This window comes from Nomascus leucogenys, chromosome 24 (genome assembly GCF_006542625.1).
Source record: "Nomascus leucogenys isolate Asia chromosome 24, Asia_NLE_v1, whole genome shotgun sequence".
In the NCBI taxonomy this organism is placed as follows: domain Eukaryota; kingdom Metazoa; phylum Chordata; class Mammalia; order Primates; family Hylobatidae; genus Nomascus; species Nomascus leucogenys.
In genome coordinates, this window is record NC_044404.1 from 27,855,810 (window position 1) to 27,875,002 (window position 19,193).

The 19,193-nt window shown below is 38.7% G+C and overlaps 1 protein-coding gene across 6 annotated transcripts in view; it reads right to left on the reverse strand.

The window, feature by feature from the left end:
* The window catches only part of EYA3 (EYA transcriptional coactivator and phosphatase 3), a 116,074-nt gene that overhangs the window by 60,667 nt on the left and 36,214 nt on the right, over positions 1 to 19,193 (reverse strand). For all 6 annotated transcript variants that reach the window (XM_012498555.2, XM_030805281.1, XM_030805279.1 and 3 more), the window contains 4 exons: positions 14,101 to 14,144; positions 7,977 to 8,056; positions 4,216 to 4,282; positions 962 to 1,098 (listed from right to left, as the gene is read on the reverse strand). In XM_012498555.2, coding sequence (XP_012354009.2) covers positions 962 to 1,098; positions 4,216 to 4,282; positions 7,977 to 8,056; positions 14,101 to 14,144 — 328 coding nt within the window. The remainder of the gene's footprint in view (positions 1 to 961; positions 1,099 to 4,215; positions 4,283 to 7,976; positions 8,057 to 14,100; positions 14,145 to 19,193) is intronic.

Genomic DNA, 19,193 nt, shown 5'->3' on the forward strand with positions numbered 1-19,193 from the left:
GTTTCTAGCAGTTACCAGGAGCCAAAGAATTCTAACAAGCCTAAAAGTAAGAAAGCTGCCAATATCATAAAAGAGTAGCCAAATGGGTCAGGAGAAACAGGAATGCGGAAACTAGATGCAGGTACATTAATACATCCAGAATCTGTGTGGTCATCTGTCTGGAAAATTTTTCTAATTCGTAGCTTGATTAAATAAAGTCTATAGAAATAAAATTTTGTTACATATTACATATTTTTAAATAATATAGTATTCTTTTAATTTTCTGACACCCATTTCAGGAAAGCAGGGAAGGAACAATGAAGCACACTGCATTTACACACATAGAAAAATAAGCACAGATATTAAGTGCCCAAAGAACCTTAAAGTGACTTCTGATAAATCATTTTAATTTATAGTTCATGTCCAAGACACCTAAAACCAATGAAAATAACTCCCTAGGCACATAAGGTTATAAGAAAATTGGGGATTTCTGGTATTCTAAAATGACTTTTTGGTTCAGCAGAACAATATCTGATCAGTTTTGGGTGGGGTTAGGGGAGAAAGGAGAGGGAGAAGTTGGCAAAAAAAAAAAAAAACCACAGAGCAAACTATGATACATATTCAGACTACCTGGTTTTAGCAAGAAATTGGCCACCTTGAAAAATATTTATTATGCTTTCCTAATGATAGTACCATACTACATTGTATATAAAGTAAGTCAAATCAATAGCAAATCCTCAAAGAATTTACCAAACACTTCAAGATTCCAAGCTTCAGGGTCAAGACTTAGTACATATACAATAGCTAAATGAGTACTGAAAAACTATGATTTTTTTATTACGTGCATCAAACATACTGTTGCAAATTTGCATACCCAACCACATATGTAACCAAGTGCTCTGTAAAGAATGACGCATGGCTGATCAGTTTCTGGGGAATAAAATCAACATTCTTAGAAATTGTTTACAATAGAGTGCCTTACCAAAAGGAGGTAGTCCATACGTTTGGGTTGCCTGAGGGTAGACAGCATAGGGTTGAGTCTGCTGTAGTGTCTGGTATTGAGTCTGCCCAGGGTAAGCAGTTTCCGAAACAGGAACTGAGAGAATATGTGCATAAGGTCTAGAAAATTTCAAGAAAACGAAAACTTTTGTGTGATTTACTTTAGTAACAAAAAATAGGTAAAATAGCTACCACCACTAACAGCAAAGAATCTGCAACAAGGAGACTAATCTTCCACACAAAATGGCTCTTTTTAAAAATTTTTTATTTTTGAGACGGAGTCTTGCTCTGTCGCCCAGGCTGGAGTGCAGTGGCATGATCTCAGCTCATTGCAGCCTCCACCTCCCTGGTTCAAGCAATTCTTCTGTCTCAGCCTCCCAAATACCTGGGATTACAGGCACTCACCACCACGCCTGGCTAATTTTTATATTTTTAGTAGAGATGGTGTTTCACCATGTTGGCCAGGCTGGCCTCGAACTCCTGACCTCAAGTGATCCACTTGCCTCAGCCTCCCAAAGTGCTGGGATTACAGGCGCGAGCCACTGCGCCCGGCCTAAAATGGCTCTTATGATCAGAAAGTAGAAGCCTTTCCTCCTTTCCAGGTTCTACTATCATCAACCCAAGGAACAATTTTATGAAAAATTTAATAGTTCCAAACATCCCTCCAAGTTCCAATTATCCTACAAACATTTCTAGTGTGCTACATGCATGGCCCTATGTGAGACACAAGGATGGATTAAACTCATTCATGCCCTTATGCCTACATCTAGAATAAAATCCTAATATAATAGAAAACTAAGAGAACAAGATTGGCAATTGGCTGTCATTCTCCACCCCGCCCCTTGAACCAAACTAAAGTTCTGAGAGGGAAAGTGAGACTGGAAAAGCGGGTGAGGCTGGTGGAGAAAAGGCAAGCAAACACAGCAAAAAATGGAAGTAGAGATGGGTTCCAATATCCTCAAATCAAGTCTACAAAACAGAACCCAGGTAAGTAACAAAATCTGGGAAGCTCCAGACAGGACTCAATCTCCTCGATGATATTTAAGTCAGGGCATACTGCCACTAGTTGGTGCCACCATATCAGGGACAGCTAGAGATTTCAGCAGTGAAAATCCTGGGACTTTACACTAGCTAGCAGATATAATCATTTCATCCATGATATTGCACTGAATTTTTAGATACCAATTATTTCATTTGGTGAGTTACACTGTATATATAAGTAAAAAAGAAAATGCTATTTGTACCATGTAAGCATAATAAAATATAGCAGGGGGTGTTTTAAAGGGGAAATTTTTTTTTTTTCACCTTTGGGGGAAGAGGAAGATGAAGAAAGACCATAAAGAAGTGATATACTAACTGAGCAGATAAAAGGTACAGAATTGGGAGAGAAAGGGTGTTCTAGGACAAGAAAAAAGCCCTGCCAGGGTACAGAGTAAGGAAAGCAAGGGCTTCTGCCTGCAAAGAGCACAGATAACTAAGGGAAGTGTATTAAGAGAAGTAGCGAGAGAAAGGAAGCAAAGACCTTGAATTCCAGGCTAAAAGGCAAATCTGAAACTGAGAGCCACTGAAATTATTGAGCAAAGAGTGACAAGATCAGAGCTGTTCTTTAATAAAGATTATTTTGACACTGCTTTGTAAAATGGTTTAGAAAGGGAGGAGAAACTGGAAATGGAGATCCAGTTAAAAAACAGTTCAGGTAAGTAATAAAGAGGTCTGAATTAAGATAGAATAATTAAGATAGCTAATAAGGAATTCTGAATGTAGCAGGTATGCAAATACTTTCTGAATGAATAAATGAATTTGGAATCTGCAACATATTCACATCTCAGTAGATTCTAAAAAACTGAATTTAAAAATATCTATTCTTCTTAGCCAGATCGGAGTCCAGGAAATAGCTCAGGTTAGAGTTGTTACTAAAGTTACATGGGAATGATTTAAATCTTAGTGACCTTAAATGGATTAATCTTCAGATATGGTAAAGACCATAATGTCCTTTTTCAAACAGAGTCTTTGTAGCCCAAAGCTCAAATGTGTTTTCACATTTAGTATCTAATTTCTTCATAATAATCTCAGAGAATAGGTTCAGTCATTTCACAGAAGAAAGTCACATGAAAATGATTAGCCCAAGGACACCATTAGTGTTAATACCAGATTAAAAATTAGAGGAACTGATTAGGTTGACTTTTTAATTAGTTTATTTTTTAACTAATGAAAATTCAAAAGGTAAAAACGGATATAACTAGGGAAAAGAAAGACAGTTTCCTTTTTATAACAGCCCCATAAAGTATCTCTTGCTTTTGTTACCAATTTCTTTATGTATCCAGCAGCTGTAAGCACATAAGAACATATCCTGGCTTAATAAATGCACTTGTATGTGTCTTTGTATGCATAGGTCCACTCTTTATTATGCACAATAGGTAGCTTGGTATACACTCTGTTCTGCACCTACCCACCTTGGAGATGAAAAACCTGGCTGATATTAATGCTGATCTTACCCCACGAAGGCCCAAAACATAACCTCTTAGTGACTTTAATCCACCAAACCTGTCTAACTTCAAGCCCGGTTCTACTCTGAGGACACTCCTCAATCAAGAAACTGAACACAGGCTGGGCGTGGTGGCTCACGACTGTAATCCCAGCACTTTGGGAGGTAGGCAGATCACCTGAGGTCAGCCATTTGAAAACAGCCTGGCCAACATGGTGAAACCCCATCTCTACTAAAAATTACAAAAATTAGCTGGGCGTGGTGGCATGCCTGTAGTCCCAGCTATTCAGGAGGTGGAGGTTGCAGTGAGCCAAGATCGTGCCACTGCACTCCAGCCTGGGCAACAGGGCAAGATTCTGTCTTAAAAAAAAAAAAAAAAAAACTGAACACAGATTGGACTGAGAAATTCAGTCTTGTTTTTATTAATCTGTACGCTATATGTCAAGGTACAGGACAGAGAGAATGATCAGAGGTCAATCAATGATATGGTTGATCACTAACACTATTTTGCATGTTCAGTGCCTACTCATTTTAGAGTAAGCTTTTGTGTAAAATGATCCATTGCAGGCAACCATCTACTTTTTAAAAGGATACTACATAGACTATATTTAGAGGGAATTAAAAACTGGAATGACGATAGAATAAGAGAGGTAAAAATAAATATCTATCATTTTAGAGGAAAAATAATATTAAATTTTGCAATGAATCTACAGAAAAAGCATATGCATTTTGGAAATAATTATTCAACTTACTTTGCAGAATACATTTGTGAGGTATAATCATTGGATGAGCGAGGGATGTATTCGGTGCATGTCATAACTGAAAGAAAGATAATATCACCAGGTTAAAAAGTTAGAACCTTTCGAAAATGGAATGGGAAAACTGCACATCTCACTGTATAGTCTTTCAAACTAATTAACGGAATACAGCTTGGACACCAGATAGAAAGACTATGTGGTAGAAAATATCTCACTTTTTTGTTTATACATGTGTTTACAGACTTCCAGAGGCAGTTAAAAAAAAGAAGGGTGGGGTATGGAAAAGAGCTGAAGGTTGGTAAGGATCTCTACCTTTACCCATTACTGATCTAAAATAATAGATGAAGCAACCTCCTAAGCTCTCAGCTATGCTGATAGGCAAACTTAAAAAGCAAGCTCTGTGTCTAGAAAACCACATTATTCTACTTCAGCTTATTTGTTCTTTAAGTGCTTACTATATTGAGTAAAAGCCTTAAGAATGACTTGCAGGAAAACAGATTTGGGGGAAGCACCCAACCTTACTTTAAAACCACTGCTACTGCTATGCATAATCAACAGCAGAAGAGATACAAGTATGCTTCTATACTACAATTTTTTCTGTTTTGTAGTGAAGGCTTTAAGTTTGGCAAACCAGAGACAGACATGAGGAACTGATGTGATGCTCTGATGAACTCTCAAAGACTTTTCCAGCTACTGTCCTCTTGACGCCCATGACTTCATCTGGAATAGCTGCTATGAAGGCTTGGCCCTCATGATTACTACTTCTGGTATGAACGCTGTAAATATCTGATTAAAAGTGAACCAATTAACTTTATGTCTAATTATGTTCCCTGGAAGAGTGCGTCACCCAAAAAGAGAACCCTGATCAAAAGCAGATGAGGGGCCAACTCAAATGCTCAAGAGCAAGACAAATCAACACCTGTGAGTTTATTACAGAAGAGCTTGTCCAATGCTATTGTTTGAGGTATTTAAAAATAATTATTGGAGATCACATTCACCTCTAATCATTTTGACAAAAATGAAGGAGATGTCAATTAGATCTAAAGTTTTGACAATCCATTGCAAAGAATGTAAGGTAAGTTTATTTGAATTCTACACAATGGTTCTCAGTTGACACATACATTAAAAAACTCAAACCGTTATCTTCCTCCAATTTAATTTAATTCTGGAAGGAATCAACAACATCCTAGGAGACTGAGGCCAATTTTCACTTCTCTGGAGAATGAATGAGACTTGATCTTGGCAGTACTTGGGAACCACAAAATGATTATAAAGAGTCAAGATATAATATCCTATTATACTATAGGAGAATCAAGTGAGTAATATGCCGGCTTGGACTAGAATAGCAACAGTGGGGATGAGGCAAAGAAGTTGAAATATATTCTGAAGGTAACAGGACATTCTGATGGATTTGACGTAGAGAATGAGGAAAATGGGGAACACAAGATGATTCCTAGGTTTTTAGTTTGAGCAACTAGACGGAGAGTGATACCACTTCCCAAGATGGGCAAGTTTGGGAGAAGAGTGTATGTCATGGGGGCTAAAGGAATCAAAAGTTCTTTTTTGAACATCTTAGGTATGATTTTCCTTCCAGTAAAGATGTCACACAGGCAGTTTGATACACAAATGAAATCGGGGAGAAGTCAGACTGGAAATATCAATATGGAATTCATTAACCATGTACAAGATATTTAAAGTAATGTAATGGATGGGAGAATCCCAAAAGAAAAAAGATGGTAGCCTTAGAATTAAGCCCTGAGGCCCACAAAAGAAGGGCCATCAAAGGGGAAAGGTGGGAGGAAAAGTCGTGAGAGTAAGAATGTGAGGAGAAATGTATTCTAGAATTTACAACATGAAAATAACTAATGGCCTTGACGACAGCAGTTTCATTGGAAGAGTGAGGATAGAAGCTAAATTTGAGAGGCTGGAAAAGTGAATGGGAGGTGAAAAAGCAAGTGAGGGCAACTCTTGCAGAAGTTCTGATATGCCACAGAACAAAGAGAAGGTCCATAACTAGTAAGAGATGTGGAGCTAAGGGCGGGGGGCGTGGGGGGAGCAGTGTTTATGTTTTAAAATGGTAAGATGTTTCTTTACTGACAGGAACGATAAAAAGAGAAGACAGTGATGACACACAAGTGGTGGCAGGAAAACTATAGTACCAAAGTCCTTGGGAAAGGTAAAAATGGATAGCATACGAAACACAAATAATAGGCTCTATATCTGACAGGAGCAAGTATACTGCTTACATCCTGACAAGAAGGAAACAGCTGGGTGTGGTGGCTCATGCCTGTAATCCCAGCACTTTGGGAGGCTGAGGCCGGCAGATCACTTGAGGTCAGGAGTTCGAGACCAGCCTGGCCAACATGGTGAAACCCCATCTCTACTAAAAATACAAAAATTAGCCAGGCATGATGGTGTGTGCCTGTAATCCCAGCTATTCGGAAGGCTGAGTCAAGAGAACGGCTTGAACCTAGGAGGCAGAGGTTGCAGTGAGTGGAGATCTCGCCATTGCATTCCAGCCTCGGTGACAAGAGCGAAACTCCATCTCAAAAAAATACAAACAAACAACAACAAAAAAATACAAAAAGTAGCTGGGCATGGTGGCATGCGCCTGTAATCCCAGCTACTTGGGAGGCTGAGGCAGGACAATCACTTGAACCCAGGAGGCAGAGGTTGTAGTGAGTCAAGATTGCACCACTGCACTCCAACCTGGGCAACAAAGCAAGACTCCATCTCAAAAAACATAAAAAAAAATAAAGAACAGAATGAATAGGACAACAGTCTAAAGTAAAAATAGAAAGGTAGGGGAAGTATAGATGTAGACTTCAAATGAACCAAAATTTTTATTTATTTTATTTTATTTTATTTTTTGTAGCGAGGAGGTCTCACTTTGTTGCCCAGGCTGATCTCAAACTCCTGGCCTCAGGTGATCCTCCTGCCTCAGACTCCCAAAGTGTTGGGATTACAGACAAGATCCACCATGCCCAGCTGAACCAAAGTATTTGAAGGAAAAAAGGAAATTATTTGGAAGAAGCAAGAATACTCAACTTACTTACTTCCTGACCCTGAAGTATGTAAAGTATAAGATTTTAGGGAACAGGTCTTTTTCTTGGGGATGAGTGGGATATTCAAGAAATTAGAGGAGACATTTTATCGATTAGAGTGGTTTTCCACAATATGGACAGTTTCCCACATGGACCAGAATCACCTGGCTAACTTGTCAAAAATGCAGATTCCCTATCCACATCAGATCTACTGAAGGATAATCTTTGGAGGTGAAACTAGAATTCTACATTACAAACGAGTATTCTAGATGATTCTTATGAAGGCTAAAGGTCTGAGAACCACCAGAATAGAATCACCTTGGAGGAAACACTATATAGAACTCAAGACACACCTTTTAAAAAAAGTTACACCTTTTTAAAAAATATACATAGGAAGTATATATGGTTAAGTATAATTGTCTCTGATTTTCTGTAAGACACTATTACCTTTAGAACATCCAATCTCAAAACAAAAATAAAATCATGGAGTGTGACCCCTCGGGTGAGTGGATTCCATGTGACCTTTTCTCAGCTGGTCTGTCAATAAAGCTTACAGGAGGGCTCAAGGATAAACACACACAAAAACAAGGATGGGAGAGCCTTCTGGATATTTTGGGACAAACAAGGCAATTATGAAAAACTAACTCTATAAGAAAAGCATTACTAGTTATAGGAATATCTGTTCAATCATGCACAGAATATGGTACTTACTTTCCTCTGACATGGGAAGGTTTGAAGCAAGGCTTGACGTTTCAGGCTTCTGATCACTGACATCTGGATTGCTTACTTGACTGGGAGAACCAAAATGAATACATTAGCCCCTGACTGATTTGCTGCATTGCTAAAAGAGATGAGATCAAACCCATTTCCTCCTAGGCTATACAAGTAAGAGGCAAAGTAAATCTTCATGATATCTTTATTGTTGATTTTTAATAACTACTTGAAGAGAGCTCAGGCCCGAGCTAGTACCCTCAGCATTCTACAGTTCTTTCTTTTTTTTTTTTTGAGATGGAGTCTCACTGTCACCCAGGCTCGAGTGCAGTGCTGCGATCTCGGCTCACTGCAAGCTCCGCCTCCTGGGTTCAAGCGATTCTCCTGCCTCAGCCTCCTGAGGAGCTGGGATTATAGGTGCACACCACCATGCCCAGCTAATTTTTGTATTTTTAGTAGAGACAGGGTTTCACCATGTTGATCAGGCTGGTCTTGAACTCCTGACCTTGTGATCCACCCGCCTCAGCCTCCCAAAGTGCTGGGATTACAGGTGTGAGCCACCACGCCCAGCCTACTGTTCTTTCTTATATCTCTAGATCCCTTTAGTTTTTATATAATTCAGAAATTCCAGCTAAGTCATTGGCAAGTCAGATTTTTCTTTAACACCATATGGTAAAACATCGCTCTGCCACTTTTTAAAAACTGTATATATTATATGTTTATGGGGTACAATGTGATGTTTTGACATATAAAACACCTTTCACTTCTTTGTGAAAAAAAGTATGTGAAAACACTTAAGTTCTATGCCTTTAGCAATTTTGAAATATACAATGCTATATTATTTATTACAGTCACCACTCTGTGCAACAGTGCTCTGTTAACTTGCTCCCAAAGTACCACAGGAAGTTAGGGAGACGTTTGATTTCAGACAGTTGTTCTCGATCAGCTACAAACCATAATCATATGAGAAGTGTTTTCAAATTACACGTTTGGGCCGGGTGCGGTGCCTCACACCTGTAATCCCAGCACTTTGGGAAGCTGAGGTGGGCGGATCACTTGAGATCAGGAGTTTGAGACCAGCCTGGCCAAGATGGCAAAACCCCGTCTCTACTAAAAATACAAAAATTAGCCAGGCGTTGTGGTGAACGCCTGTAGTCTCAGCTACTCAGGAGGCTGAGGCCTGAGAATCGCCTGAACCCGGGAGGCAGAAGTTGCAGTGATTGGAGATGGCACTACTGCACTCCTGCCTAGGTGACACAGTGAGACTCTGTCTCAAAAACAAAACAAACAAACAAACAAACAAAAATTATACGTTTGTTTCCAAGCAGGGGTTCTAAACCCTGAAGATTCATTCTACTATATTTCTCTTATCTCCCAGTTAAATAAAACACAAACACCTCATTTTCTATTTGTTATTATAGCCAGGACTAAGCAACATCATTTTTTTTTAACTTATAAGGAAAATTAAGAGAAATTGCGAATGATAAGTCACATAAACTGGGAGGACAAGTCATTATGTTAGATAGTTTAATGCTGGGGAGATTCCACAGAAATTCTGGAATGAAGATTGTTCTTTCATCCTTCAAAATGTTCTCCCTTTTCCATCTACTCTACTTTTCATTCTTCAGTTATTATCTCCCATTATAGCACAGTGGTTAGGAGTGTTGATTCTAGAGTCAGAGACTGCCCAAGTTCAAATTCTACTCTGCCAATAACTAGCCCTATGACCTTGGACAAGTCACTGAACTTATCTGTTCCCCCCTTTCTACATCCGTCAACGAGAATAAAAATGAAACCTACCTCACAGGGCTGTTAGGAGGACTAATAAGTTAATGTTTGGAGCAACGCTAGAACATAGTAAGCAAACTTTAACTGTAACTGTTATTATATTACAACTTCTTCAAAGCCCAGGCATCATTCCTACATTCATGCACCCTAGAAAGAAACCTGCTTTGTTCTTCTACACTCTAGGGAGAGGTGGAAGACACTGTACCAGAGGTTCCATATATCTGGAAAGATAATGCTGACTAATCAAAGGTAAGAGTAGCTTCTACACAGCAAAATTGTAAAATGAAATGTTGCTTATATAAAAAATACATAGCACCAAAATTTATAAAGTTCTCGTATCATTTCTGAAACTGACTTCTAATATTCAAGTATAATAAGGGTTTTTTTTTAAATGGTATATATTTATTTATTATTGTTTGGTTGGTTTTTGTTTTTTTGAGTCAGCGTCTCACTCTGTCACCCAGACTGGAGTGCAGTGGCTCGATCATGGCTCCTGCAGCTTTGACCTCCTGGGCTCAAGTGATCTTCCTATCTCATCCTCCCAAGCAGCTGGGACTACAGGCATGTGCCACCACACCCAGCTAATTTTTGTAATTTTTGTAGAGATAGGGTTTCATCATGTTGCCCAAGCTGGTCTCAAACTCCTGGTCTCAAGCAATCCATCTGCCTCAGCATCCCAAAGTGCTGGAATTACAGGTGTGAGCCGCAGTGGCCAGCTTTAATGGTATATTTTGAATGTTCAAATAATTTTTCCTCATTTGTAATTAATTTTAAAGCTAAATCCCCAAGTAAGGTTCATTTTTATCTTGTTACTCAAATGTTTATATTTTTGTAATAGAACTTAATGTACTAAGATGTGATTATGGAAATTGAAGGGTAAGGACAATAAATTATATGGAATAGTTGTGTCAGTTTCCCAAACTGGGTGATTTATTATAATGACCTGAATAGTTAATAAAAATACAGACTTCTGGACCCCATCTCACACCTACTTACACATAGAATTACCAGGAGAAGGGCATAAAACTGAACCAGAATTTTTCTGACATCAATAACTAATTTGACTTCTACATGTACCTGGTTAAGTCTGTTATACCCACTGTTGAAGACTATTTGTAGATTCTATATCTTAGAAGGTGGTGATATTTCTATGATTCAGTATCCACTGGACCAGTTCCTAAAACCCAATGGTCCTAGAATATTATGTTATAGCAACATCCCGTACATACTCAACTGAGCATCTAGAGAATAAATAGAAACAACAGCACCAAGACAGTGAACTAACTCTAGCACTTGTTAAATATTTAAATTATTATCCTTAGAGAAATGACATACTGCCTCAAAATATAATTATTTTCAAAGTTATATAAACATAAATTTTGCTTAACAATGAATACACCATGAAAAAACAATTGCTCTAAAATAAAATGACCAAAAAAACCCAACAACATCCAAGTCCATAAAGTGGCATGACAAATACCTCCTTCTCATTCAACAGAACTATTAACAACACAAACAACAGGTGAATGGATAAAGAAAATGCGGAACAGACACACAATGGAGTATCACTGAGCCTTAAAAAGAGGAAATTCTGACACATGCTACAAATGGATGGACCTTAAAGACATCATGATGAATCACAGAAGGACAAATACTGTATGACTCCATTTCTGTGAGGTACTTAGAGCAGTCACAATCATGCAGACAGAAAGTAGAATGGTGGTTGCCAGGAGCTGGAGATGGGGGAATGGAGAATATTGTTTAGTGAACATGGAATTTCAGTTTGGAAAGATGACTAAAGTTCTAGAGATGAATGGTAGTGATGGTTGCAAGACAAAGTGATTGTACTTAGTGCCACTAAACTGTACACTTAAAATGGTAAATTGTATATTGTGTGTATTTTATCATAGTAAAAAAATTGCTGAAGGTAAAAGAAGAGATAATTGCAGGAAAAGATGAAGGTGATGGGTTCTTTCAAACAACTGGAGAGGTTAGCCTTCGATAAGAGCAAGGGAATTTCAGAGGAAAGACAAACAATATCCAAGAGAAGCAGATTAAGTAGGTAGATTTGGTGACAGAGAAGGGAGATGCTCCTAATCTCTTTGAACTAGGGAGCAAGATCCACAGCTGAGTGAATGGAAATAGCAGGAAAGAGAGGGAAAAGGGAGAAGGCAGGGGAAAAGGAGGGAGAGAATAAAGGAATTAAGATGATTTTAGAGGCTGGGAAATCAGACATACCAGGAAAGGGGCTTAAGTGCCTGTTTTAGATCTAATCATGAATAGAAACTAAGAACAGTTAGCACAATTTTGTGTTTTTCTCTCACAATGTACAAGTGATTGGGAATAAGTATAGAATAGGTGGCTAGTTGGGTTTAATCAGGGTTGTGGTTTTGCTAGGCAAGTATGACAGAAAAAAGTGAGGAAATTAAGAATGTTTGTAAGGGACTAATTACAGTAGATCTTATAGTTAAGTTTATTTTTCTTTCTTTTTTTTTTTTAATGAGACAGCATCTTGCTCTGCCACCAACCCAGGATGGAGTTCCGTGGCGCAATCTTGGCTCACCATAACTTCTGGCCCCTGGGCTCAAGCAATCCTCCTGCCTCAGCCCCGAGTAGCTGGGACTAAAGGTGTGCACCACCATTCCTGGATAATTTTTTGTGTGTTTTTTATAGAGATGGCGTCTTGCTATGTCGCCCAGGCTGGTCTCAAACTACTGAACTCAAGCAATCTGCCCACCTGGACCTCCAAAAGTGGAGCCACCAACCACACCTGGCCAGTTAAGCTGCTTTTTTTTTTTTTTTGAGACAGAGTCTTTGTCGCCCAGGCTGGAGTGCAGTGGCGCATTCCTGGCTCACTGTACCCTCCACCTCGTGGGTTCAAGCCATTCTCCTGCCTCAGTCTCCCAAGTAGCTGGGATTATAGGCTCGAGCCACCACGCCGAGCTAATTTTTGTGTTTTTAGTAGAAACAAGGTTCCGCCATGTTGGTCTCTTATAAGGAAGAAACTAAAGTTCTTTTTAAGGGGTGATGGTGAAAATATGACAGATGATTTAATTGATGGTTTAAGACATCATATGTCTAGCATGGCAGTTCCAGAATAAATGAGCTGGGATGATGGTGTGTGGAGGTAAAAGTGTAGGATTCTTGAAATTAACGTGGTAGAGGTGATGCAGTTACTGGCTCATATGGTTGGCGCACAAACGACAGAAGGTAAGAACTGTGGAAAACTGAAAACCATGGTATGAAGAAGCCAAACTGTGAGGTGCAAGCTGCCTCTTTTCTTTTCTTTTTTTTTTTTTTTTGAGATGGAGTCTCGCTCTGTCGCCCAGGCTGGAGTGCAGTGGCGCAATCTCAGCTCACCGCAAGCTCTGCCTCCCAGGTTCACACCATTCTCCTGCCTCAGCCTCCTGAGTAGCTGGGACCACAGGTGCCCGCCAACACGCCCGGTTAATAATTTTGTATTTTTAGTAGAGACGGGGTTTCCGTGTTAGCCAGGATGGTCTCAATCTCCGGACCTCATGATCCACCTGCCTCGGTCTCCCAAAATGCTGGGATTACAGGCGTGACCGTGCCCGGCGCAAGCTGCCTCTTTTCTATAAGAGGAGTGGCGTTAATGACTAAGTCATTTCATAACCATTTGGTAATTAATACCAAATCTCTTGGATTTTATTTATTTTGCTTATGCTTCCTATTCTGTATATTGTACGTTTGACTGAAGAATATGGTGCTTTTCATCTTTACCATTGAGTCTCCTCTATGTAGCACAGTGCCTGATATACAACATGAGTTTGGTACATATTGTTGAATAAATAATGAATGCATAAGAACAAATCAGTGCACATGTTCCAGGAAAAAACTATTTGGAAAAGAAATTTTAATCTTAAGCCGGGCATGGTGGCTCACACCTGTAATCCCAACACTTTGGGAGGCTGAGGCGGGTGGGTCATGAGTTCAGGACATCGAGACCATCCTGGCTAACACGGTGAAACTCCGTCTCTACTAAAAATACAAAAAATTAGCCGGGTGTGGTGGCGGGCACCTATAGTCCCAGCTACTCAGGAGGCTGAGGCAGGAGAATGGCGTGAACCCAGGAGGTAGAGCTTGCAGTAAACTGAGATTGCGCCACTGCACTGCAGCCTGGGAGACAGAGCTAGACTCTGTCTCAAAAAAAAAAAAAAAAGAAATTTTAATCTTAAACCAAATAGTTTCAAAATGTAACAGCTGATGGTAAGAACCAAAAAGAGGGCAAAGCATGCCCATACGCTAATCAGCATGTGAAAAAAAAAAAAAAAAAACTTATGAGTAGTTCATTAAAAAGAAAGCAAACTTTACATACCTTATAGTTTGCTCTCCTGATTCCTGCATCTTGGCTTTTTTCACCTGCAAAAATAAATATACAAAGGTATCAATGTACTTGATCTGTTTTTTAAATCATTTAGCTACTCAAACAACAGGCTATTAACTATTACAGGATAACTTTTAATTTTGTTTAGTTTAGATTTAATTAACCCTTGTTATATTTTAGAGCTAGAAATGAAGTTTGTTTTTTAAATGGAGCTCTTCTTTTTAATGAAACAAGTGTTCTTCTGATTAAAAAAACACTGTTTACCAGAATTTTTACTCAAGGTAGACAGAATGTTTACTAGGATAAAGTATCCAAGCTTTGACACAAACTAGTTGGTTTTATACTGTAACAGGCAAATTATATTTAAACAAACAGTAAAGATGGCAATCTAAGTATCACCTACTCATTTATTTAACAAAAATGGCTTTATACTTAAGTTAGTTTAGTGTCAAAAATTAATATGAATTCTTATCAGGTTACCAGTAATTTAGAAAATATTGTTAACCCTGTATTTTTTTTTTCATATTTCACATTTTCTATTTCCTTCTGGGGAGAAGGCACTCCCATTGAAACAGTGTAAGAATCCACAAATGAAAGATAATGGTTAATACTAATGGATTTTTCTGTTTTCATATTATAGAGAATTTGATTTTAGAACTCTCTGGTTAGAACTGGTTGTAGTAGAAACATGTCTAATATGCTTAGCCATTCAAATTATGAATATTTAAAAGTATTTCAAGTTAATAGAAGAAGGCAGAAACTCTCCTAGATAATTTGAAGCAAACGTATCAGGTGGAATCATAGATATTTAATATTACATTGACTATTTCAGACAAGGTAAATAATACATGCAAGCCCCATAAAATTTGTCGTGGCCATATACTCCTCATGAGAATACACAACCATGACCAAACATTCTTGGTTCCTTGCTTATGGCACGTCAAAATGTGTTCCATTCAATGTTCTCTTAATTTTCATAGGTACCAAAAAGGAGAAAATAAAGAAACAAAGGCAATTTAAAAAAACATTTCTAAATTTAAAACAAAAATTACATTAAAGCATTTGAAGCAAAAACAAAAAACAAAACCTTGAGGTGGGCAAATCCTGATTAAGCATGACATTAAATCCAAAAGCCCTAAAGGAGAAAATAGATATGATTACACAAAAATTTTAAACTTCTATATCATAAAAGACACCGTAAAACAACCAGGAGGTTGAGGGATTCCAGGATAGTATGCAGACTGTGACAAAAAAATCTAACTGTATTACTAATGTATATGACTATCTCACTGAAAGAGGTGAGGGAAATATGATCTGACCTAGATAATATAGGAAAACAGTGTTTTGCCTGGAAACTATAAGGCTAAAGACAAGAAAAATTCAACTATCTAGTTTTTATCTGCCTGCCATAATTTCACAAATGACAAAATATAGCCTTTTTTTATAAAATGTTCTGCCCTTCCTACCTAAAGATGATAGTAGTTACATATGGTCAGATAATAATGTACTCTTCCAATAGTGGAGAAGAATTTATGCTTAGCTCACCCAAAGACTCTTTGCTATCAAAGAAATGTAATTATGAGCTGGTTGGCTGAGTAACCGAAACAGTCTATACTCTTCAAACAGTAATTTAAACAAAGAAAATTAGAGCACTGAGGAGTCTAACTTATCACAGTCTTCATTTTATTAGAGGTATAGAGCAACAAATTTAGCTAATCAACTCCAAAAGAAAAAAGGAAAAAAAAACGGGTCCTGGAGCAACAGTTTTAAATTTACTTTTTATTTATTATTATTTTTTTTTGAGACAGGGTCTTGTTCTGTCACCCAGGCTGGAGTGCCATGGTGTAATCTCGGCTCACTGTAACCTCTGTCTCCCGGGTTCAAGCAGTTCTTGTGCCTCAGCCTCTCGAGTAGCAGGGACCACAGGTGCACACTACCATGCCCAGCTAATTTTGCTATTTTTTCTATTTTTAGTAGAGACCGGGTTTCACCACGTTGGCCAGGATGGTTTTGAACTCCTGGCCTCAAGTGATCTGCCCACCTTGGTCTCCCAAAGTGCTGAGATTACAGGCGTGAGCCACTGCGCCTAGCCAAAAATTTATTTACTTTCAAGGAAGAACTATGCTTCTTTACGCTTCTTCACTTTTAATTTATTACCGTGCCAATCCAGTGCAGAGTATATATTCATAAATAGAAAGGGAGAAAATGTATCTAAAGTCATATCTACTAAGCAGAAAAGTCTGGGGAAGGAAAAGGTGTTAACAATGTATTTTTTTTTTTTTTTTTTTTTACCTCATATGGCCCATTGTTTGTCTTGATTTGAGCAATTATGCCCCCCTCTAAGGCAGGGATAGGAAGCATGTACTAACTAGGCAGTAGAGGCAGGTAAATTAACTAAAGAAGACAGATTTTACTCAATTATAGAAGTATCAGTTCAAACAATACAAGCCAGAAACTGACAGAAAATGATTCCTGGTTGTTAAGAGAAATAGCAAAGATTGAGCAACAATTTTCGGGAGAGTTTACAGAGTAATATAGTACTTGCAATAATGAATACTGAAAACTACACAGCAAACTAAGCAAAGATTCAAGTAGAAACCGGTCCTATAGGGAACAATTTTCATTAACAAAACCAGTATAGATTATACAAGCAGCTGGTATCCAAGGAATTGGGACCATACCAGGACAGTAGTAGGACAGTAATACAAGCTGCCAGTAAGTAAGAAAGCAATAAAGCTGAAAAAGCTCTGTTAGAGTTAAAAGTGAAGAAATCAGAATCTCTTTTTGCATGACATAATTTTGTATACAGAAATCCTAACGAATCCATTAAGAAACCACTAGAACTGATAAACAAGTTCAGCAAGGCAGCAAAATACAAGACAAACATTCAAAAATCAATTATATTTCTATATACTTGCAATGAACAATTCAAAAATGAAAAAAAATCCATTCACAATAGCATCAAAAGGAATAAAATACTTAGGAATATGGCCGGGTCCAGTGGCTCACGCTTCTAATCCCAGCACTTTGGGAGGCCGAGGCAGGTGGATCACCTGAGGTCAGGAGTCCGAGACCAGGCTGGCCAACATGGTGAAACCCCATCTCTATTAAAAATACAAAAATTAGCTAGGTGTGGTGATGCACGCCTGTAATCTCAGCTACTGAGGAGGCTGAGGCAGGATAATCGCCTGAACCTGGGAGGTGGAGGTTGCAATGAGCTGAGATTGCGCCACTGCACTCCAGCCTGGGTGACAAGGCGAGATTCTGTCTAAAACAAACAAACAAACAAAAAAACTTAGGAATAAACCTAACAGAAGAAAAAGTACAATACATGTTAAAAGAAATTTAAGAAGAGCTAAATAAATGCAAAGACACCCCACATCCAGGGACAGAAGAATTCATCTTGTAAAGATGGTAATACTCCCCAAATTGGTCTACAGTCAATCCAATCAAAATCCCAGCTGGCTGCACTGAAGAAATTCACAAGTTGATCTTAAATTTCATATGGAAATGAAAGTGACCCAGAATAGCTAAAACAATCTTGAAAAAAAAAAAAAGAACAAAGTTAGGGGACTCACATTTTTCCAATTCTTTTTTATTTTTATTTTTTAAGACAGAGTCTCACTCTGTCACCCAGGCTGGAGTGCAGTGGTGTGATCTTGGCTCACTGCAACCTCCACCTCCTGGGTTCAAGCATTTCTCGCGCCTTGGCCTCCCGAATAGCTGGGACTACAGGTGCGTGCCACCATGCCTGGCTAATTTTTTTGTATGTTTAACGGAGATGGGGTTTCACCATGTTGGCCAGGCTGGTCTTAGACTCAGGTGATCTGCCCACCTCGGCCTCCCAAATTGCTGGGATTACAGGCATGAGCCACTGCGCCCAGCCCCATTTTTCAATTTCAAAACTTACTATAAAGCTAGAGTAATCAAGACGGTGTGGTACTGGCATAAGGATGGATATATGGATCACTGGAATGGAACTGAGAGTCCTGAAATAGACCTCTACATTTGTTGGGTCAACTGATTTTCAACAAGGGTACCACATTTACAGTCAAATTATTTTCAACAAAAGTGCCATGACGATTCAACGAAGAAAGAATAGTCTTTTCAACAAATAAAGCTGAACTCGTACCTCAAGCCATATGCAAAAATTAACTCAAAATGGATCAAAGCACTAAATGTAAAAGCTAAAGCTATAAAATTCTTAGGAGAATATGTATGCTCTCATCACTTGTAAAAATATAGGCCGGAGGCAGTGGCTCACACCTGTAATCCCAACACTTTGGGAGGCTGAGGCAGGTGGATCATGAGGTCAGGAGTTCAAGACCAGCCTGGCCAAGATGGCGAAACCCCGTCTCTACTAAAAATACAAAAATTATCCAGGTGTGGTGGCGGGTGCCTGTAATCCCAGCTACTCGGGAGGCTGAGGCAGGGAACTGCTTGAACCCGGGAGGTGGAGGTTGCAGTGAGCCGAGATAGTGACACTACACTCCAGCCTGGGCAACAGAGTGAGGATCGCTTAAGGTCAGGAGTCTGATACCAGCTGGGCAACAGAGCAAGACCCCATCTCGACAAAAAGATTTAAAAAACAGTTGGGTGTGGTGGCTCACACCTGTAATCCTAGGTACTCAGCAGGCTGAGATGGGAGGATTGTTTGAGCCCAGGAGTTTAAGGATGCAGTGAGCCACGATTGTGCCACTGTACTCCAGTCTGGGTGACAAAATGAGACCCTGTCTCAAAACAAAAAAAAACGAAAAAAAAAAAAACAGAAAAAGAAAAAAGGAAGATGCCTTAAAATTTATTCTGGTAATGGTTACAAAACCATTTTAGAATAGACTAAAAACTACGGCACTGTATACGCTAAAAGGGTGAATTGTAGGATATGTAAATTACATGTCAATAAAGCTGGTATCTTAAAAAATGACATAATCCTATGGGCATATAATGGCTAATGATAACACAGAAAGAAGCACTGACAAATTCATAAATCAGGGTTCTATTTTTGCTTCTGCTACAATGTATAATCACACTTTAAATATAACACAGCAAGGAAACAAAAAACCCAGTATACAAATTCAGAATAT